The 22,936-nt window shown below is 44.7% G+C and overlaps 1 protein-coding gene across 12 annotated transcripts in view; it reads left to right on the plus strand.

Annotated features, from left to right (window-relative positions):
- NEDD4L (NEDD4 like E3 ubiquitin protein ligase) overlaps positions 1–22,936 on the plus strand; it is a 379,737-nt gene that overhangs the window by 336,119 nt on the left and 20,682 nt on the right. For all 12 annotated transcript variants that reach the window (XM_055559372.1, XM_055559373.1, XM_055559374.1 and 9 more), the window contains 6 exons: positions 2,467–2,525; positions 11,847–11,912; positions 13,815–14,044; positions 16,043–16,164; positions 18,151–18,221; positions 19,741–19,836. In XM_055559372.1, the coding sequence (XP_055415347.1) occupies positions 2,467–2,525; positions 11,847–11,912; positions 13,815–14,044; positions 16,043–16,164; positions 18,151–18,221; positions 19,741–19,836 (644 nt within the window). The remainder of the gene's footprint in view (positions 1–2,466; positions 2,526–11,846; positions 11,913–13,814; positions 14,045–16,042; positions 16,165–18,150; positions 18,222–19,740; positions 19,837–22,936) is intronic.

Below are 22,936 nucleotides of genomic sequence, written 5' to 3' on the forward strand. Positions count from 1 at the left end.
GTGCAAAATTGATGATTACGATAACCATACAGAACCGTGTGTGGTTCTGAAAGCTTAGACTGTTTTAAAAAGGAGTTTGTTTTCACCATCCACTTCATTTGGTCATTTAAAAAACCCCAAGCTCCTGCTGCGTGCTGGGAAATGCATTCAGCGGTGGAGAGGGAGCTGCAGAGATGAGCAGCACGCGGACCCTGTCCGCCTTGGGCTCAGCTCGAGTAGGTCGGGAGTGCCAGGAGGTATTTAAGTGCTGCCTTAGGGGAGTGAGCCTGTTCTTCTGTCCAAGTGCTGGGCTCCAGTGGGGGAGGGAGGCTGCAAGAGAAGGACCTTGTGGAATGGGTGACTTTTCCAGTGGATCCAAAATAATGAGTGCGGTTTAGTCGGGCACGCCCAAAAAAGAGAGGTTTCAGGAGGGAGAAAGTGGGTGGCACCATGATTAGAGAAGCACAGTGGGCTTGCAAGCCGCCGGCGTGCAACGAGCCAGCCTGACACAGGGTCAAGTTCAGCAGGAGCCTGCCAGGTGTGGGGACTCGGATCCCTTCCGCAGCCAGACCGGAGCACCGGAGGGACTATCCAGAAGGGACTGATGTGGTCAAATTTGTTCTCTAGAAAGAGTCTCTTGGCAAAACTGTAAAGGAAGTTCTGAACAGAGGTGAGTGAGCCTGAGGCCAGGGAAACCTCGAGAGAAGTGCACGGAGAGGCAAGTGCTCCACAGAGAAGCCTTTTCAGCGAGAGGTGGGAACAGTGGTGACCACCGTGGTGAAAGGTTGAGGGGAGGACAGAGGGGTGGCAGGTTCGGATTTGCACCAGGAATGGATCATGATGCTGTTAGCAAGGAAGACAAGGTTCTGTGAACCGCTTTGGTGTTGGAAGATTATGGCTTCAACTCTGGCAGAGTTGGGTTTGAGGTGTTTCCCATGGGAAATGCAGATGCAGGTGTCAAGGGTGACAGCTCAGCGTTCCCATCTGGACAGAGCGGGAGTTGTCATATGTAGGTAGCAGTTCATTATTTTCTGCTTTGCTAATGGTGCCCAGTCTATATATGGTCCCAGGCAGTTTTTACTCAGCTGTATTTCTCCTTTGTTTGGTTTTCTTTTTTCTTGTTCTGCATCACAGTAGCACCTCTTACTTTCTGAAAACTTCTGTTTTCAAAGTAAGGAACCCAAAAATGCCTTTTACTTCCATCAGCATTCTCTAAAACATTTAAATATTTCATGTAACTTTCCTACCAAATTGTTAGAATCTGCAATTGTCATGTGCTTTGGTAGTTTTATTTTAATACTTTACCACTGCTCTGGTTACCATACTAGACTTCAAAAAATTCCTGGGATAGTCATTAAAACCAAATATTTTAGTTATTCTTATCGGTCCACTTACTAAGTATACCAGAAATAGAATATTCTTCTCAAACCAGTAATTTCCTTTTTTTAAAGCCAACTTAGATTTCCTAAAACTCCCCTGGCTCCCCTCCCCATATCCTTCATGTGAGTCCATCCCTGCCTGCCCCCCCAACACACACAGCAATCCATAAAGTCATTTTAGTTAATATTTGCTAAGTCGCCTCAGTCGTGTCCGACTCTGCAACCCCGTGGACCGTAGTGCGCTGAGAGGCTCCTCTGTTCATGGGATTCTCCAGGTGAGAATAGTGCAGTGAGTTGCCATCTCCTTCTCCAATGAATCTCCACCCCACCCCCCACCCCCCCCCACCCCCCAGGGATTGAACCCGGGCCTCCTGCACTGCAGACAGCTTCTTTACCAACTGAGCCAAATGCACCGTCACAAATCCCGAGTGACTGGGTAGCTGTTTGTTTCCCCCTTTACCACTGAAACGCTGGTGTAGGTGCCATCGACTAGTCTCGCTGACACTGACTCATTTGGGAGAAAGAACCTCTTCTCTCCATCTTGGCCAGAAGGGAATCTTTTCTCTGGCATCCTCCTCTGCTGTATTTAATTCTCATTTTTTCAGCTTGCCTTAGCTGTTTTGATTTTTTTGTGCATCGGAGTGAAACATGTAATGGATTATTCATTTGTTCAGGATTTCTCATCAAAAGCCAGTGTGCAGCACCATAAATAAAGGGAATAGAGAAAAAATCATGTCTCCATGTTAACTTTGGGGGGACTAAGAATTTTTATCCTTTTTAAAAATTAAATGAAAATCAAGATCAAGTTATAAATCCTTGAAGAAACAGGGGTTTATAATTGAAATTCCAGCAGATTGTTTGCCAGAAAGTGTGAATAAATGGTTGTACTTTAGTTGTGCATCTTTGATTGGTTGTTTTTAACTAGCCAGTATCAGAGGCGCCTCCTGTTCTGTTCTAACCCTGAAATACTAAGCTGTTTATTTCTGGGGGTCAGGATGGGGAACTGGGCAGCTTTTGGAAAATCCAGAAATAATTCTTTCTAAAACATTTTTTAACATGAAATAGATTTGAACTAATAAGCCTTTTTATTTCTTTTCAATATTTTCAGATAGCAAAATTACTCAGTGGGAAGACCCAAGACTGCAGAACCCAGCTATTACTGGTCCGGTCAGTATTCTAAAGTTCTGACTCTTCAGTATATTTTGGTTGCATCTAAGCACACATTTCTTGTATATTCCTGCCTCCTTTGGTACCAAGGGCCTGACTGGTGTCCTTGGGAAATTTAACATCACTCCCATCTCCTCCTTCCTGGAATTTCTGGGTGAGACATTGATTGCTGCATTTGCCTGTTCATAGAGCTTTCAATATAAAGGAAGAGAACATGACTTACTAGCGGTAACAAAACTAAGCATTCTCTTTTGTGTTTTATAAGAGAGTAGATTAAAATACAACAACCAAAATGTCCTCCCTTCCTTTTTATATGAAGCAAAACCTGGTCCTGGATTTGTAGAGTTTTGACATTTCTTGAGGCCACAGGTAGTATATGCATGCTAACAAATTTAAATTGGATTCTGAATCTCTTCCGGCTCTAAAAATCTGCAGAGGTTTGGGTTAGATTGTAGCTGAGCTCCAGAGCTGGTAGAGTTAAGAATCCTTGCCTCTGCTGACCCACTAATAGCCCCCTCACGTATGTTCATCAGGCAGATAGTCTGCCTGTCAGTCAGCAATTAAAAAGTACCTGGTTTCAGACACCTGGGCGGAGTCTGGAATAGGCCACAATGGTCACAGAGAATGCACCAGTCTTCTGTCAGTGGTTACATAAGCACAAGGAGAGACTCGTGAAATTGCAGGAACCGTGCTGGAGTCAGCAGAAGATTACAAACTGGGGGATCTTTTAAAAACCAGAGGAGCTAAAGGAAGTAAAGATTGTTACATTGAGTGCTGAGCTAAGAGACCAATAGGTGTATTTCAAATACCAGTTTTGAGGACGTCACTGGTGGCCAGTTGTTTAAGGGTTCGCCTTCAGTACGGAGGGTGCAGGGTCAGCCCGTGGTTGAGGAGCTGAGATCCCATGTGGCTTCAAGACCAAACAACCAAAACATATAACAAATTCAATAAAAACTTTTTAAATGGTCCACATCAAAAAAATCTTTTTAATACTAATTTTGTGACTTTAATCTGATTCATTCCAAATCACATTTTGAATTCTGTGTCCGTTTGAAAACTTAGATGATAATCCAGGGCAAATGCACCTTGATACCTGACTTCCCTTTAGCTACTTGTTGGATTTGTTCAGCTGCTTTGCTGCTGGTTAATGCAAAATGCCTAATAATACCTGTGTCAAAACAGACATTAGCTACTCTTCATGTAGCTTAACAAATACCTGCCTTACTGCCATGGGTTCCTTTTGATATATTCACAGTCACAATAAGTCAGAGTAGTATTTTCCCTTCTCCATCATGAGAAACAAGGAAAATTCAAGAAACGGTGCTGTTTTTCAAGCAGCAGAGGACTTCTGAATAATTCTGAAGCCTTTTCAAGTATCTGTCAATTACTGATCATCTGTCTTCATGCAACTTTGTTAGTTTTTATTCATTACTATTGGAAATTATTTAGCATCATAAATCCAGATAGATTTACTATGAGGGAAGATCTTTGTTTCTTTATTTTCTAATAAAAGAGATTTGTTTATTCTTTAATTATAGGTAGTGGTATCTCTCCCAGTGAGAGCATGTTTTTTTAGGTAATTATCACCTTAGGGTAGATAAGTGATTTTTGTTTTAATTCAGTTCTAAATTTTTGGGAATTTCCACAATGATTTCTTTCTGTCCTTAGCTTATAAATTATTTAGAATAAACTTTTTAGTTTCTAAGAGTTTGGGAGGGTTTTTACCTCTTTCTTACTAATTATGGTCAGAGAATATTGTCTGGGGAATATTGTTAGATATCTGAAACTTCTTTGGAGGCTTGACCATTTTTTGTTACTGCTCTTTTTGTATTTCAAAAGAATGTATATTCTGTCTTTCCTGGGTATAAAGTTCTTTATATGCCTGTTAGATCAAGTTGGTGGTGTTCAAAGCATCCATTTCCATCATGACTTTTTTCCTGGCTTTTCAAGTGTAATCGAGTCAGTTGGGTCAGAATCTCTCATGACGATTGTGGCTTTCTCAGTCACTATGTTCACTCTGCTTCTCTAGTATTTGCTTAATATATCTTTTCTGTCTCTTAACTTCTCTGTCTCTTGTTACTTTCTGCTGGACTGATAGAATAGTCTTTATTTTCTTTCATTTTCTATACTTGGAAGTTATATTCTCTATTTCTGTTCTTTTGGTGCTCACATTAAAACTTTTAACCAACATACTTGACTTAATGTCAAAATTAATCACTCTCTCTTCCTGGATAATATACAACTCTGGGGAACTTTCGTGCTGTTCTCCTAAAAAGAAATAATCCAAATGAACTTACTTACAAAACAAAAACAGACTCACAGACTTAGCGAACAAACTAAGATATAGTTAGGGAGCTTGGAATGGACATATACACACTGCTGTATTTAAAATGAATAACCAACTCGGACCTACTATATAACTCAGGGAACTGCTCAGTGTTTTGTGGCAGACTGAAAGGGAGGAGAGGTTGGGGGGAAGTGGATTCTTGTATATGTATGGCTGAGCCCCTGTGCTATTCACCTAAAACTATCAAAGCATTGTTAATAAGCTATACCTTAATATAAAATAAAATATAAAATAAAATACAAAATTAAAAAAAATTTTAAAGTGCTGTTCTTCTCAGTCCCACTTTCCATTGTTCAAAGGAATTTTAAAACTACTTTATCTTTAAACTTGCCAAATGACAGTGAAAATCACTCAGTCTGTCCAACTTTTTGTGACCCCATGCAGTCCATGGAATTCTCCAGGCCAGAATACTGGAGTGGGTTGCCTTTCCCTTCTCCAGGAGATCTTCCCAACCCAGGGATCAAACCCAGGTGTCCCGCATTGCAGGCACATTCTTTACCAGCTGAGCTACCAGGGAAGCACCAAAAACTTGCCAAATAATCATTAACATTTTCTTTTTCTTTTTTTTTAACTGTCAATGTTTGTTTAATTTACTTATATGTAATCAAATTTCTTTGTCTACCCTTGGTTCTTGCATTTACTTTTTTCCAGGTTAAGTTTTCTCCTTAATGAAGTTTAACTTCTAGTTCATGATTCTAAAACTGTAACCTATAGATCAACAGAGTCAGAACCATTCAGAAACTTATTAGAAATGCACATTTTGAGGTCCTAACCCAGACCTACTGAAAATCAGCAATTTTGGTGTGGTCCCTGCAGTCTGTATTTTAACCCCACCCCACCCCCCCCCCAAGGATTCTGTTGCCCTCCCAAGTTTGAGAACCTCTGCTCTGTCAGCAATTTCAGTGAGTGTGAGAGAGAAGGGGCTTACCTACCTGTCTGTCAAAGATAGTTTAGCTGACTGCAGGATTCTTGCTCAACAATTGCTTTCCTTCAATACTTTGAAGTTGTTTTTTTCCTCTTCCAGCCTCCATAACTGATGATGAGAAGTTTGTTGTCAATCTGATTGTCATTTTTTGATGAGTAAATCTCTCTTTTCTCCAGTGGTTTTTAATTTTTCTCTGTCTTTAACTTTCTACAGTTTTACTATCATGAATGTAAGTGTAGGTTTCTTTTTATTTATTCTACTTTGGATTTATCATGATTCTTCCTCGTGGGGATTGCATCTTTCCTTTATCTGGGAAAGTTCCCCACAGTTATTCCTTTGCACATTGTACCTGTTCCATTTTTATTATCTGTGTCAGTAACTCATACTAGGTATTTGATTCAATTTCATATTCCGTCTTATTTCTGAGCTTGCCTATCTTCTGTCTGTCTTACTGCCATACTGCAGGCTCAGTTCTCCCAGTTAATTACCTTTTAAGCTCTTTATCATCTACTCTCTATCAGTTCATTATGTCTATTATTTCAGTGACTGAGTTTAATTACTCAAAGTTCTCTTTGATCTTGTAAAATTTGCTTGGCCTTTTTAGTTACTGTTATTCTGTCCTGTTCTTTGCTTTTATTTCTTTTTCTACCCATACTTGCAGCTTTTAAATCATTCTTGAATACTTATTTCATAGCCTCTTTTATATTTATTGTTATCTCTGGTCTTAGTGGTATTAAATCTCCCACTTGTCATGTCTGTAAACTCTCCTCAGTGGTAGGTGATTGTCTAGTTCAGTGTATAATTTTTGTTTTTAAGTACGTATGTACTCTTTTTTTTTTATCTTATCGGTCTTTCATAGGTCCTGAACTGTACTGACTGTTAACTATTTCGTTTATATTGATGCACCCTTAGTTACTATAACTGTGGGCCTCACACTCACTCTGGTGTATAGGCTTGGAGTCTGAGTTTATTAGAGGTCTGGATTTGTTTATTATTTTTCTCCCAGTTATGATCCCGGACGGAAGGTAAGCTTCCTTGCAACTTCCCCAGGCCTGTGGGTAGAATTTTCTTGTATGCTTCTCAGATGAGGGTCTTGTGCAGGGAGCCGTGTTCTGATCCCCTGGGTCATACAGACTGTAGGCCATGTTCCATGTGCCCATGTGAGGATTAAAAACTCAAGCCCAAGCACGAAGGCTGGGTCCAAACCCCAGTTCTATAATTTTGAGTCTTTCTGCCTATCTGGTACCTAGAGTTTCTCTCTTTTTCCCAGGTTTTAAAAATGTCTACATACTGGGGGAGAAGGGACCCTTCTGTGACATTACTGTGATTCAGTATGCTCTTGGTATGCCAGGCGTCACCATTAAAGGCCCTGGAAACGTGAAGTGCTGTTCATACTTGCTTCTCTTAAGAACACTATCTCATGCTTGTGTAACGCTTTGTACCTGTTCAAGAACTTTATATAACCAACTGCTTTGAAACTCACAGCAATCCCCTCAGGATGGTAGGGAAGTAGTTGTGATTCCCAGTTTTTCAGAAGCTACTTGTGTGGCTGAAAGTTAAAGTCCGCGTCAGAATCCAGGCCGGAGCCTCAGCTCTCCTGGCCCTACCGACGTCTCTGTGTCAGGCCCGGGCCCTTCTCTGCCAGGAGCTCCAGGGTCAGTAGTGGACAATGATGCATGCAAATACTGAGAACCCCCTTACACAGTGTCAGATTTTCGTTTTCTTCAAAAAAGAAAGCTTATTTAATAGAGGGTAGCTTTAATCAACAGATACCTTCATTTTTTAAATAGGCTTATGTAAAAGTTATGTTGTGGATAAGAAAATAAGATGCCAGATTTTCACGAGAGAATAAATAATTTGGCCTGTCCGATACAAGAAATGTCATTCTCTTCAGAGGCTGCAGTTAATGGATGTCTTTATCCTGGTACGTTGTTGGAATCTTTTTAAGAGAAGGATATAAAAAGCCATTATAAGAACGAGCCCTAGAGAGAAAATACGAGTATTAGAGGAGGAGGAAGATTTCTTAGCTTTCATGCATCATCTCCTCAGAAGAAGAAAGGCCAGAAATATCTCAGCACTGATTTCCACCCACAGCTAGTCAGCAGCTAGCAGATTATAAGCCAGACAGGGGCAGAGGTACCATGCATGGGCTGGGGGCAGCACTTTGAAATGCATTCCTTGGGAAACTTGTCATTTAAGACACTGTCGGACTTGCATGCACAGTGATGAATGCTCAAGCCTTTTTTCAGTGTTTGCAGATGAGGAAACAAAAAATAATTACTGGGAATGGCATATTTGGGGAAATGGAAGAGCCTTAAAATTTGACTAGTTGAGTCCTTCGACCTCACTGAGCAAGCATTCGAGAGTAGAGAGGTCATGTGACAGAGCTTGCTGGCAGGGGGTCTGTCCTACAAATCTGGGCTTCTGAAGCTGGCCGAAAAGCATAAAAGGAAATCATTTTTTTTTTTTTCCCGGCTTAATTTTCTTCTATCACAGCTGATCATACCTGAGAACCTCAGACAAATACTTTTCCTTTTGACACTTCACTGTCATGGTTTGTTCTCTCCTATCACTCTCGTTTCTGCTCAGGTTTCTCTTTCCCAGAGCCACCTTCCCCAACCACCTCATGTAAGAGGAGTTCTATCATTTGCCTGCCTTGCATTTACTTAGGTATTCATATAGCTTTTATTGCCCGTTGCTCACAGTAGCTTCTAAAAAAGCTACAGAGCAAAAAGCATGATAATGTCTTTATTGGCTTATGTCAGACCATTGTATCCATTTCCTTATGTTGGTGGTTGTCCAGATGGTGATAAAATCTCTACCTTTTCTGGAATCAAAATTCATACGTTATTTCATCAGACTAAACACCGTCCAAAATAAATATGATATATAGTCAAGTCTGACGTTCAGTGGAGAAGTAAACAAAGACTGGCTTAAAAACTAAAAATGAAGAACAAACCATAGGTGGTATAGGTTGTCTTTTTTTTTTTATTTGAAGTAGGTCGATCTGCAGTATTGTGCCAGTCTCCACCGTACAGCAGTGACTCAGTTACACGCTGAGTGTATGTATAGATATGTATATATAGTTACATATATAAACTATGTATGATTTATACCAGAATATTGAATATAGTTCCCATGCTTGTTGTTTATCGTTTCTAGGCATAACAGTTTGCATCTCCCAACCCCAACCTCTAGTCTGTCTCTCTGCCTCTCCCCCTCGGCAGCCAGTTGTCTTCAAAATGCTCTTAAGACACATAAATGTAATGTCTTTTGCTCTTGAATTACAAGGCAGAATACTGACATGATCGTGGTTTTCTGTGACAGCAGTTACGTATTTTTGTTTTGGTCTAGTTATTGTCTGTGTGGTCATGTCTGTAGGCAGTACGAAGGGAAGAAACTCTTGCTCTTCATTTTCGCTTTTTCTGGTCAGGAATAAGTGTGGCCAAGGCATAAGGTTTGGAGTCTGGAAACCCTTTGCAAAAGATCAGTATATTTCATTAATGCAGTCCAAAATGATACCAGCAGAAGTATTCTTGCCCAGACTCACACTCTGCTCCAGAAAGCAATGAGTTGTTCTGAGTGTCAGGCTGTCCCGTTTTGTCTGTGTGTATGCAAAAGCCAATCCTTTCTGCTTCAGAAAAAGAATTGTAAGCCTTTTCAACAGCTTGAAGTCAGGGCTCTCAGATACTACAAGCTACCTGACAATGTAACAAGTAGGGAATATTTGAATGACGATATAGAAATGTTACTGCTTTACCTGAAGAGATCCCAGAATGAATAACGTTAGCTCAGTTACCGAGCTCACTTCTGTGTATCATCCCTCTGCTCCATAGATATAGCCTTCCAGATCTAAGGATATCCTTGCCCACAACCACTAAATAATCAGCTCCTAAAATGAGGACGTTTCCAGCATGCTGTCTACTCAGTTTTTTATTCCTTGACAAGAGAATCAGTTCACTTGCCTTTCTGCTGTTAACTTTTTCTCCCAAATATTGTTAAAGCACAGTTAGTCTTTTCTGAATGACAGTGCAGCTCATTTGGAGTTGTGTGTTAAAATATATGGTAGCCAATAACGTATCTAAACTACAATCCATAAAAAGATTACAATGCACCTTGATGCACATTCAGACAAAAGTCACATGGAAAGTCTATTTAGTTTATGTATAATATCTCTCAGACGTGGGGTTGCTCCTCCCAGCCGCCACCTCTGACCTTGGGCATGGGTTAGGTAAGTTAGGATAATCATGATGGTGTGATCACTCACCTAGCCAGACATCCTGGAATGTGAAGTCAAGTGGGCCTTAGAAAGCATCACTACAAACAAAGCTAGTGGAAGTGATGGAATTCCAGTTGAGCTATTTCAAATCCCAAAAGATGATGCTGTGAAAGTGCTGCACTCAATATGCCAGCAAATTTGGAAAACTCAGCAGTGGCCACAGGACTGGAAAAGGTCAGTTTTTTCCAATCCCAAAGAAAGGCAATGCCAAAGAATGCTCAAACTACCGCACAATTGCACTCATCTCACACGCTAGTAAAGTAATGCTCAAAATTCTCCAAGCCAGGCTTCAGCAATACGTGAACCATAAACTTCCTGATGTTCAAGCTGGTTTTAGAAAAGGCAGAGGAACCAGAGATCAAATTGCCAACATCTGCTGGATCATGGAAAAAGCAAGAGAGTTCCAGAAAAACATCTGTTTCTGCTTTATTAACTATGCCAAAGCCTTTGACTGTGTGGATCACAATAAACTGTGGAAACTTCTGAAAGAGATGGGATGGATCACAATAAACTGTGGAAACTTCTGAAAGAGATGGGAATACCAGACCACCTGACCTGCCTCTTGAGAAACCTATATGCAGGTCAGAAAGCAACAGTTAGAACTGGACATGGAACAACAGACTGGTTCCAAATAGGAAAAGGAGTACATCAAGGCTGTATATTGTCGCTCTGCTTAACTTCTATGCAGAGTACATCATGAGAAACGCTGGGCTGGAAGAAGCACAAGCTGGAATCAAGATTGCCGGGAAGAATATCAGTAACCTCAGATATGCAGATGACACCACCCTTATGGCAGAAAGTGAAGAGGAACTAAAAAGCCTCTTGATGAAAGTGAGAGTGGAGAGTGAAAAAGTTGGCTTAAAGCTCAACATTCAGAAAACTAAGATCATGGCATCTGGTCACATCACTTCATGGGAAATAGATGGGGAAACAGTGGAAACAGTGTCAGACTTTGTTTTTGGGGGCTCCAAAATCACTGCAGATAGTGATTGCAGCCATGAAATTAAAAGACGCTTACTCCTTGGAAGGAAAGCAGAGACATTACTTTGCCAACAAAAGTCTGTCTAGTCAAGGCTATGGTTTTTCCAGTGGTCATGTATGGCTGTGAGAGTTGGACTGTGAAGAAAGCTGAACTCCGAAGAATTGATGCTTTTGAACTGTGGTGTTGGAGAAGACTCTTGAGAGTCCCTTGGACTGCAAGGAGATCCCACCAGTCCATTCTAAAGGAGATCAGCCCTGGGATTTCTTTGGAAGGAATGATGCTAAAGCTGAAACTCCAGTACTTTGGCCACCTCGTGCGAAGAGTTGACTCATTGGAAAAGACTCTGATGCTGGGAGGGATTGGGGGCAGGAGGAGAAGGGGACGACAGAGGATGAGATGGCTGGATGGCATCACCGACTCAATGGACATGAGTTTGAGTGAATTCTGGGAGTTGGTGATGGACAGGGAGGCCTGGCGTGCTGCAATTCATGGGGTCGTGAAGAGTCGGACACGACTAAGCGACTGAACTGAACTGATAATATCTCTGAGTGATTTCTTGAACATCCATATTGTTTTCAGGGATGAAAGCCTCATTCAGTGCTGAATGATCTTAATCATTTCTAGAACTTCCCATATGGTGTGTAGACATTATGTAAATTTCAATGATTATATGAAGAGTGACAATTTTAAGGTTCATGATTCATGAAATTTTCTGAATGTTGGCTTCGTGTACATAAAATTTCAACTGTATTGTTCATATTGTCTATATTTATACATTTGTCTTCCAGGCTGTTCCTTACTCCAGAGAATTTAAGCAGAAATATGACTACTTTAGAAAGAAATTAAAGAAACCTGTGAGTACATGTCTTCCAAAAATGTTGCCTTAGTCATTTGTAAGTTACCAAAATTACTTCAGTGAGAACTTGTTTCTTTCTTTTATGTCTATACCAAAAATGCTACTTTCCTTTTTTCACTGCACTTTAATCCACCTGGATCGCCGATCTGAATTTCCTTTTTAACAGAAATGGTAAGTGAATATTAACTTAGTATTATTGGGCTGGCCAAAAAGTTCCTTTGGGTGTTTCCATATCATCTTTCAGAAAAACATTTTGGCCAACTCAAAACATATTAAATCACCTGAAGGTAATTTCTTATGTAATACATAAAAAGATAGAAATGATTTTATGAGATATACAATAATTCAGGACCAAGTGAAAAAATTTGGAGAAGCCTATGCAGTTGCTTACGGTTACCCTATTTAATAAAACCTTGGTTTTATTAAATATAAATTATAAATTATAAATGTTCAATTTATAATTATAAAAATGTTCAAGTCTGTCCCTTTAAATTCCAATATGTACAACATAAATATAATTTATAATATTCTGGCATATTAAGACCAAATGTCATTTTCAGAGTAAAAATTCTCACTGGGAAACCCATTAAGATTCTGGCAAAACCAAGAAATCTTGTAAGGCTTTTTGCAGGCAGTGTTTTAAATTACAATATTATATTTTCTACTGACATATCTCCCCAGATCCTTTAACACTGCATTTTCTGTTTCACTTTGGTTTCACCTGTCTGGTGAGGATTTTCCCAGTCTTCTCCTCAGTTTGTGCCTTCGCTCTTTCTGGGGTGTTTTCGCACAGGTCACTGTTGATTGGCTTTGGCTCACTGGGAAAAGGGGTGTGTCTCCCACAGCTCAGATCTCCCTGTCTGCCTGTGCTTCCCACCCGCCTGCCCCAGCCCGCTCCACTCCCTCAGTTATGCCCTCTCCCCAGTCTGCTGTGGGTTAGACACTGGGGATGCCTGGAACCCAGCCTCCGCCTCAGGGAGCTCCCCCTAAGGGTTTTGTTCTCTTTTCCATCACCCCGAATCAAGGAGCTCCTGGAAAAAAAAAATAAAAAACAAACAAAAAAAGGAGCTCCTGGGTGCCTCCATTTCAGAATGACTCAGATTTGAACCCGTGGAATTCCCGTGTTTCTTCGTGAGTCGCCTGCATTTCTTCTGAGGATAAGTGATGACTCTGAGGGCCTCACCCTGTCTCACTCTAGCACTTATACTCACGGTACCTTCTGCCTGGAAACCGACTCTGCAAATCCATCATCATAACAGATCCGACCCTGGGCCTGCTTAGCCAGGAAGCAGTTATTCACAACTTCAGTCAAGTGCCTTTTAATTTTCACATTTATCGTTAAATAGCTGTGGCCTTTGGCCTGATCATCAGAGTCTGCCCACCCCTACCCTGGCAATAGAATTAGCTTCTAAGCATCATGGACCCACGCCTGCAGCCGGAGCCCCTGCCAGGGCTCAGAGTCATCCCAGCCTGGCTAGGTGGGGATTGTCTATGGGTTTTAATCATCTGGACTGAAGTCCCTTTCTTTGACTGAAACAATATAGAGCGCTGACCATGTTTCGGTTGTCAGTGGGTGGATAAGGGCCCCTCAGTTGCTCATAAAAGCAGGACAGGATGATTCGTCTCTACTCAGCGTAGTTTGCTCTGCAGCACGTGTTGCTGACTCAGTGGGTGACAGCCGCTGATCGGTGCTGTGTGTCTCCTCCTGACGTAGGAGGCGTTCTGTCTGTGAAGAAAAATCTAGAAAGGGCAGAGTCCCAGTTGGAGCCATTTGTCCCTGATTGTTTATTCGAAGGCTGCCATTATTTCTGCTCTTTGTTGTTTTTCTGGTAGGAAGTCAGTGTATATTTACTCTCTGACTTGTGTCCGTTTTTTTGGTTTTTGTTTTCCTTTAATTTAGGCGGATATTCCAAATAGGTTTGAAATGAAACTTCACAGAAATAACATATTTGAAGAGTCCTATCGGAGAATCATGTCTGTGAAAAGACCAGATGTCCTGAAAGCTAGGCTGTGGATTGAGTTTGAATCGGAGAAAGGTCTGGACTATGGGGGCGTGGCCAGAGAGTGGTTCTTCCTACTGTCCAAGGAGATGTTCAACCCTTACTACGGCCTCTTCGAGTACTCGGCAACGTAAGTGTCTGGAGTGCATTCAGAATGTGTCCCCCCCGAGACAGGTTTATTCCTCCTGAGTAAACGAGATGAGATGAGATGATGAGGGAGTGGGCTTCACTGGTAGCTCAGCTGGTAAAGGATCTGCCTGCAATGCAGGAGAACCCGGTTTGATTCCTGGGTCAGGAAACCTCCCCTGGAGATGGAATAGGCTACCCACTCCAGTATTTTTGGGCTTCCCTGGTGGCTCAGACAGTAAAGAATCTGCTTGCAATGCGGGAGACCTGGGTTCAGTCCCTTGGTTGGGAAGATCCCCTGCAGGAGGGCATGGCAACCCACTCCAGTATTCTTGCCTGGAGAATCCTCATGAACAGAGGAGCCTGGTGGGCTACCGTTCATGGGGTTGTGAAGAGTCAGACATAACTGAGCAACAAAGCACATGATGCGAGAGGAAGCCGCTTGCTCTTTTGAGGTGAATGAACACTGCTGACCTCAGCCCCGCCCACCCTCCTCCCCAGCCGTCTGGAACGGACTCTGGCTCCACATGGTGAAATACCGTACAATGTGAACGCCCAAAAATAATGTCTGTTGGGTTCATGTAATTGAAATTGAAAACGTGTCGGGTACGAATCGTAAAGAACAGCTCTGTGCACTTGTTGTGCTAATTTGGGGCATCTGTCACTGCCACAGTTCAGAAGGTCATTGTCTCATGACCAGGAATAGCTTTCTGACATTATACTACTTAAAGGGAAACTGAGGATCCGTCCTTTAGGACCCAGAGGACTGTCCTGGGCCTGTGAGGTGAGGCCCTGCCTTCCCCTTGCATTAGGGTTTCACCACTGCCGGGCGTGAAGACTGAGGCTTTCTTGGGAATCAAGCCATGGCTGCGTCCAAGGCCACCCGTCTCGTCCTCCAGGCTGTGGCTTCTCCAAAGCCTCAGGCTGGGCCCAGTCCCTCAGTAGGAGAGTCGTCGACCTTGAGAAGCAGCCTGTGCTCTTTGGGGCCAAGACTTCTCCCACGTCTTCCCCCTGGTGCCAGTCTCCTGAGGGCTGTTTGGAAAGAGCAGCCTCGGTATTCTTCTCAGTGCTCTGGCCAAGAATTTCCCATTTTGTAAAATTGATAAAAGCCATGAAAAAGGAGAGGATCAGAGGCCACACCTACACCTCACCCACATCCCAAAGTGGCCTCCAGAGGAGTCTGGCCGCAGACTCTCTTCCTTACCTAAGCACTCCTGTGGTGGGGAGTCCCTGTCGAGCCCCTTCCAGAGGAGTCTGGCCGCAGACTCTTCCTTACCTAAGCACTCATGTGGCGGGGAGTCCCTGTCGAACCCCTCCAGAGGAGTCTGGCTGCAGACTCTCTTCCTTACATAAGCACTCCTGTTGCGGGGAGTCCCTGTCTAACCCCTGTGGTCTGTGCTGTTTCTCATCTTCCAAAGGTACTTGGCCGAACCGTACAAAACTGACGTTTTTGTCAGTCAGCACAGTCAGGTATCTGCAGTCCCTTAGGTTTACCTTAACAGGGCATGCGCACCAGCTCCAGTAGATCTCCGTCCTTGGTCATGGAAAGAGGCTAACCTCTAAATAAACCCTGTTCTCTAGCTTTTTTGCCTCATCTGTCAGGTACAGGGTGTTACAGGCACACTATGAAAGCCTGTTGATAGGCAGAGATAGAAAATTCAGATGCTTGCATTTCTTTTGCTGTTGTTCTGTCGCTAAATCGTGTCCAACTCCTTGCAACCTCATGGACAGGCTCCTGTGTCCTTCACCGCCTCCCGGAGTTTGCTCAAATTCACGTCCATTGAGTCGGTGATGCTGTCTTAACTGTCTCATCCTCTGTCACCTGCTTCTCCTTTTGGCTTCAATCTTTCCCGTCATCAGAGTCTTTTCCACTCAGTTGGCTCTTTGCATCAGGTGGTCACAGTATTGGAGCATCAGTCCTTCCAGTGACTATTCAGGCTTGATTTCCTTTAGGACTGGTTGATTTGATTACATTTCTTTTTTCTCTCTTCCTCCCCAAAAGGGACAACTACACACTTCAGATCAACCCCAATTCAGGCCTCTGTAATGAGGACCATCTGTCCTATTTCACCTTCATTGGAAGAGTTGCCGGGCTGGCAGTATTTCATGGGAAACTTCTAGATGGTGAGTTGCCGGGGTCCAGCCCCGGCTGATTCAGGGTATTCGAAGCGGGGACGGCGTCGGCGACCTATTTATATTTATTTATTCATCAAAGATTCAAAGAGTAATAAAATAAGGATAGCTCAGTGAGGAAATTCAGTGGAGAAAAGCGGCTGAAATAAAGATAGCTCAGTAGGAAAATTCAGTGGAGAAAAGAAGCTGAGTGGCTTGGTTTACGCGGAAAATCAATATAACCCGTGACACCAGGTTAGCTCTGACCACGGAGGCCGCAGGCGCCCTCTCGAATAGCGGAAGGTGCCCCACCTTAGACACCTTCTCGAGTGGGTCTTAGAAGCCCAGGCAAATAAATGGTCGCAGAGGACATCCACGCTCCAGATGGACGCTCAGCCGGAAGTTAAAGGGAAGAATGACATGGGGAGACCAAGTTTCAGTGAACAAGGCCCGCACTTTATTTTCCAAAGTAGTTTTTATACCTTAAGTTATGCATAGAGGATAATGGGGGAAGGGGTAGAGTCATGCAGCAAGCCAGGCTTTTTTCCTGTAAACTTATCATATGCAAAAGTTCAGGTGATAGACATCATCGTCTGGCCCGGAGGCCTGTTAACATTTTAAGAAACTTATCTTTCTCTAAAGGTGATTATTCCAAAGTCAGGCGCCAGCCTTCCAAAAAGCATTGGACAAAGCTGCATTTTACATTTCTATACACCCATTATATCAATCAATACACTGCCAAGGACACAGTAGGTAAGGAGTATGGAGACTTAGCAGCAAACATTGGCCCAACAAGTGAAAAACCCTTCACCAATACAATTTCTAATCAATCTTTTAACTACTCAAAGCAATCTGTGTTTAGACAGTTTAGAACATCTCCTGCCTCTCACAGTTGGGAGGCTCTGAACAATCACATGTGGCCGGAAAAACCTATTCAGGCAGGCTAGAGGATTTCCAAAGGAGTTTGTAGGTTAAACACTGTCACACCCAGGAATTATTAACTGGAGCTGTGAGCTAACTCTTTTTTCAGAGAGAGGTAGTGGGGGACAGCCCCCCGTAAAGTCAGAGGTGTAGGTGAAAGCACAAAGCAGAAAGTAGGCAGACTCTGGTTTTGGGGGTAGATGCTCGAGAATTTCCAGGGGGACTCCTGAGGCTCGATCCCGCCTTTGCGTATGCCGAGCCTCCTTCCTCATGACCTTTGTCATGGGCGGAGTGCCTCACGCTGGCTCCCGGCAGTGATAGAATTCCAGTTGAGCTATTACAGATCCTCACTCAATATGCAATATGCACTCAATATGCAATATGCCGGCTCCCGGCAGTGAGTTATTTTAAAAAGTGTTGAAGGTAATAAGACAGTGTTCTCTGTGGTCTATCATGAGGTATCTTACTCACATCATAGGTTTTAAGCAGAAGAGCCTCACTGGTTCTCTGTAAATCAATGGATTCTTTTCTTAATGCTTTGCCCATAACGAAGGTGCTCCCTAAAACCGTGACTGCCCTTGGAGGCAGAGCAGAGACGCAGCATGTCAGTGTCGGCCCCCTAGCCCCGTCTGGGGCCTCACCTTCTTCCCTCCCCAGACACCAGCGGGGTTTGAGCCTCGTCTTAGGGCTACACTGAGCCCGAGGGGGCAGGAGCTGCTGCGGACAGTGGGTGCCTGGGGAGACCTGGGGTGGGCTGAGGATGGGGGTCGAAGGTGGAGGAGGGGGACCAAGGTTCCCGTGTCCTGTTGAGAGGCGTGCGGCGCAGGCCGGCCTGGCACGGGTGTAGGGGGGCCCCTGTGGAACCACGGTGGGTGTTCCTCACCGCCTTCACCCTGCTCAGGCCCCCTCCTCCCCCGGAAGGCCGCACAGCCTCCTCCACGGTCTCCTGCGCTCCCTTCTCACCCCGTCCCCGCTCCCCACCGCGGCGCCAGCGATGACACTTGACACGCAGACGGGATTCCCTCCTGGCGTGTCAGTGACCCCTGGAAAACTAACCCAGTTTCCCCCACGTTTTAGGTTTCTTCATTCGACCGTTTTATAAAATGATGCTGGGAAAGCAGATAACTCTGAATGACATGGAATCTGTGGTGAGTAAACACGGGTTATTCCAGTGGACATCGTGAGCCGCTTGTGCTTTATAGAAAGGGAGTTGAGGCCATGTGCTAGTCACAGCGATTTTTACGGGCTCCCTCATTCAGTATGAGCACCAGGGAACATTTAGTTGTTCAAGAGGTTAATTGATCTCCATAACTTTTTTTTTTTCCCGTAACTTTTTAAATAAGCAAATCATTGTTCACATTTCCTAGAGTCATGGTATTTCCGGTGGACACACACACAACTCAGTTACCTCTGCTTACCCAGGACTAGGTAGACCAAATTAAACCCAAGGGTCATCTAGAAACCTCATCATTGCCCATTTTTTCTATTGAAATTGCTAATACCAAACAGGTTACAGGCTCGTCTGTCATCCCTTTGTTTTCCAACCTAAAAAAATGGCAGGGGACCAGGCCAAACAGTAGATAAGGGAAGAATATTTGAAGTCATCCTAGACATGGAAGAAGGGTAAATGACCACTACATTGTAGGAGAAGAATGAAAAATCAGACAGTAGTTGCTGACTTTTGATTTGGGTTTTCATGTTGCATTTAACTTACTCATTTTTAATCTAGGCTGACCCTTTCAAAGCTGAAAGGATTTTCTGTAAAAGCAAAATCCGATGCTCTTTTCCCAGTATCCTTTGCTTCTGTTTTTCTTTTAATTTACCCGTGACCCCACCGTTCACCTCCACAGGGGTGGGAGCCAGGGAGTGTTTCCCTGGGGCCATCAGGAAGCATCTTCTTCCCTCAGCCTTGCCGCTACACTGCCTGCTCGTGTTGTGGAGTTGGGTCCATGAGCCGTGTACTCGTGGCTCACGGCGCAGCCTCTGGGTGTGGAAGGAGGGCAGAAGGCCAGCGTGCATGCGAGGCCACTCAGCTGGTTTTTCTGTGGGCCCTTAGCTCTGCGTATCCACCTTACCCATCTCAAGCTTCTCTTCAGCTCTCACCTTTAACTTAAGCTTTATGCTTTTGTTACTGTGCAATGAGGAAGCTAGGAATACAGAAGTTTCTCTTCAAGTCTAAATTAATTTTATCCCCCATGGGGATAGTAGGCACCCACATTCTCTTTTTCCTTCTTGGAGCCCAGGCTCTGGGGCCCGTGTTCTGAATTTTGCTCACAGTGACTTGCAGAGAGTGATAGAAGCCCAAGAAGTGGCACGGCTTGAAACCACCGGCGTTTAATTAGGGCTTTCTCTGTCCTTCCTACTTCCCTCTGATATTTTCACTCTTAAGAGACAGGGAGTGTACTGAGCTCTACAGGCTCAGTTGTATGATTTCCTGACTGCCTTGCGGAGCAGGCCACTTCCCCTTCTCAGAGGATGGGATCCAACTACAACCCTCAGCAGGGGAGAGTAGGGTGGGGGAGAGCTGGAAACAAGATATCAGTAACTAATGCATTTCTTGAGATTCTGAATGGAATTACACTGGAAGAACATAATCATTTAAAGAAGTCAAATGAATGTTTGTTTTGAAAAAAATACTTTATTTTAATTTTTGTGTCAATTTTATAGGATAGCGAATATTACAACTCTTTGAAATGGATCTTAGAAAATGACCCAACTGAACTGGACCTTATGTTCTGCATTGATGAAGAGAACTTTGGGCAGGTATGTGTTGTAGGCGGCCACCCACACTCGCCCTTGACTTTCAGAGTCTTTGCTTCTGCACAGGCTGTACCACAACTTTGCTGGACAGTTAAAAACCACCACCAGGAGCTTCAGGTGTTCATCATCATCTCATTGTATCATCAGCGCCTTAGTGTCATGCCAGGAAGCTAATCCCAATTACAGCTGCCTCTCTTCCTGCAAAACAGAAGTTGCTCAGTCGTGTCGAACTCTTTGCGACACCATGGACTATAGCCTACCAGGCTCCTCTGTCCATGAGCTTCTCCAGGCAAGAGTACTGGAGTGGGTTGCCACACCCTCCTCCACGGGATCTTCCCAACCCAGGGATCAAACCCAGGTCTCCCGCATTGCAGGCAGATGCTTTACTGTCAGAACCACCAGGGAAGCCACAGAATTTCTCTTCCTGCAAAGTCAGAGAAATTCTAAGGCCTCTGGGGCATGAAGTAGTACCTGCTTCTCAGCTAAAGTAGATCTGAATGTGAATGTTGGCTCCCTGGTTTTAAAATTTAGGTACAGTGTCAATGTTTGCTTAGTGATGTAAATATGTGACCGGGAAGAGGTGATGTCTGGGGACCTTGACTTGGTTCCCTCTGCTTTGATAGTCCCCTTGTCATGGTGAAACTTGCCTTTGGGGCTCAGCAGGCTCAGGCTTTTCTGACCTCCTTGCTTGGCGCCTGTACCGTCCTGTGGTTCAGTTAGGTTCATGTCCGACTCTCTGCGACCCCATGCATGCAGCACGCCAGGCCTCCCTGTCCATCACCAGCTCCCGGAGCTTGCTCAGACTCGTGTCCATGAAGTCGGTGATGCCATCCAACCATCCCATCCTCTGTCATCCCCTTCTCCTCCTGCCTTCAATCTTTCCCGGCATCAGGGTCTTTTCAAATGAGTCAGTTCTTCGCATCAGGTGGCCAAAGCATTGGAGTTTCAGCTTCAGGATCAGTCCTTCCTATGAACATTCAGGACTGATTTCTTTCAGGATGGACTAGTTGGATCTCCTTGTAGTCCAAGGAACTCTCAAGAGTCTTCTCCAACACTATAGTTTAAAAGCACCAATTCTTTGGCTCTCTGCCTTCTTTATGGTCCAACTGTTATATCCGTACAGGACTACTGAAAAAACCATAGCTCAGGCTATGTTAACTTTAAAGATTACTTTCAAAGATGAAAATTGCCTGCTTGGAATTCTCGTCATCACCCTGACGTTGTCTAGGGGGTGTGTTACCTTTGATTCATTTGTCCCCAATGATAACACTGCTTGCGGGGGCAGGGAGGGTCTTCTCAAGATGTTGTCCAGCCCCGGCTCCTGTCCTTTCACAAAAGCACAGAGAGAGTTCCATCTCCCAGACCAGACCTCATAGCCTTGACGTTCATGAGGTCAGGGAGCCCATTTTAAGGGTTAACTATGGAAGATGATGTTGGTTTGTTCTTTATTGCATCAGAGATTACTGAAAGCATCCTCCACTGCCCCAAAAGTGTGTTCACATCTCTGTCTATTCATGATGCTGGGCTCAGTTTTATAAGTGAGGTGGGGAAATCAGGTCCCTGCCCTCTTGGGTTCATAGTCTAGAAAAAAGAAGCTGATGCCGCTGGATAAAAGGAGTTTCTGACAAAGAGGGGTGGGGGCAAAAACTATTTGGTGATAAGGTGATCCCGTAGATACCAGGATTAATGTTACATATGAGCCAAGAGCACTCACGAGTGTGAGCCTGGGGGTGGGCGGGACTTGGGGAATCTGTGTTTCCTTTCCTTCTTGGCTGGCAGAGTTGAGGCTCATAAAATTTCAAACGCCAGGGATGAGAAAGACCTTGTGATAAATGTAAACGATCAATGAATTCCTTTAAGAATATCGTTTGCCCTCCCATCCTTTTTTTGCTGCATATTGTGCTTTGTGACCAAAACTCTTCACAGACAGTGGACGCCACCTGTCCTGTGGGGGTCTTGTTGTGGGGAAGGGGGAGGGAGACCTTTTCTGCACACCCGCCCCCCACTAAGATGTCCCATCCAGATTAGCAGTAGCCCCCCAAGGACTAAATATAAATGGGTTCCTGCCCTTAATCTGCTTCCTTCTTCTGCTCCCCCTTCCCTTGAGCCCCTCCAAGTCACCCCTCCCCTCCCCCGTCACCCTGGCCCATTCACCCCTCACCCTCCCTCGAGCCCCTCCCCCTCCCCCGTCACCCCTCTCCCCTTCACCCTTCCAGCTCTTCCCAGTCCCGCTGCTTCTGTCAGCCCTACAACGTGGTTGCTCCTCTGCCTGCGTCTTTTCTCCTCCTGACCCCAGCTCTCACCCACCATGTGGTTCGGGTTCCACCCATCTCCGCACTGCTTACCCCCCAGTCTGTTATCTCCGGTCCACACCCCTCCTCTCGTGTCCAGATTCCCCCAGGTCTCCTGAACCCCTCCTCCCTCCAGAAAGACCCACAGATCCCCAGACTGAACCAGAGCCACTTCCTCCTCCCAGCCCCGCCCCCTGCCTCCGTCTGATCAGTGGCCCCACCCCCTCCACCTCAGCCTCTTCCCTCTTTCCTCCCACGTCCCGACCCTGCGTGCAGCTGGTCACCACGTCCTCGTCGCTTCCCTCATCCACACCTCCCCTCGCTCAGGCCCCTGGTCCCCACGTCATGCCCTCTCCAGTCCTCTCCCTGATGCCCCCACACGTGTGCTCCAGATGTGGTCACTGTGGGAAGCACACCTGGATCCGGAACCATTCTGCTCAGCATCTCCTCCACTGGCCGTCCCATGCCCTTCAGTGTGAACCACGGCCTGCCCTGCACAGCGCACCTTTACCTTCCCTCCTGACACCTCCTTCCCCCCACCTTCACAGCCATGGGCGCCTGCTGTGCTGCCCCCAAGATGCCCTGTGCCCTCCGCAGTCTACGTGGCACTGTCTCCTTGCAGCACCCCCCCCCACCCCTGTGGCCCTCCCCACATTGACCTCCAGCCGCCACTGACCGGCTGCCTCCCCTGAGCCCTCGAGGCTCCTGGGTTTCTCCAGGGCCCAGCGTGTAGTGATGCCTGCTGCATGCTTAGTGAGCAAAGGACTGAACCGCACTGATCTCGTTTTTTTTTAATGTTACAAGTAATGGAA

This window comes from Bubalus kerabau, chromosome 21 (assembly GCF_029407905.1).
Source record: "Bubalus kerabau isolate K-KA32 ecotype Philippines breed swamp buffalo chromosome 21, PCC_UOA_SB_1v2, whole genome shotgun sequence".
In the NCBI taxonomy this organism is placed as follows: domain Eukaryota; kingdom Metazoa; phylum Chordata; class Mammalia; order Artiodactyla; family Bovidae; genus Bubalus; species Bubalus kerabau.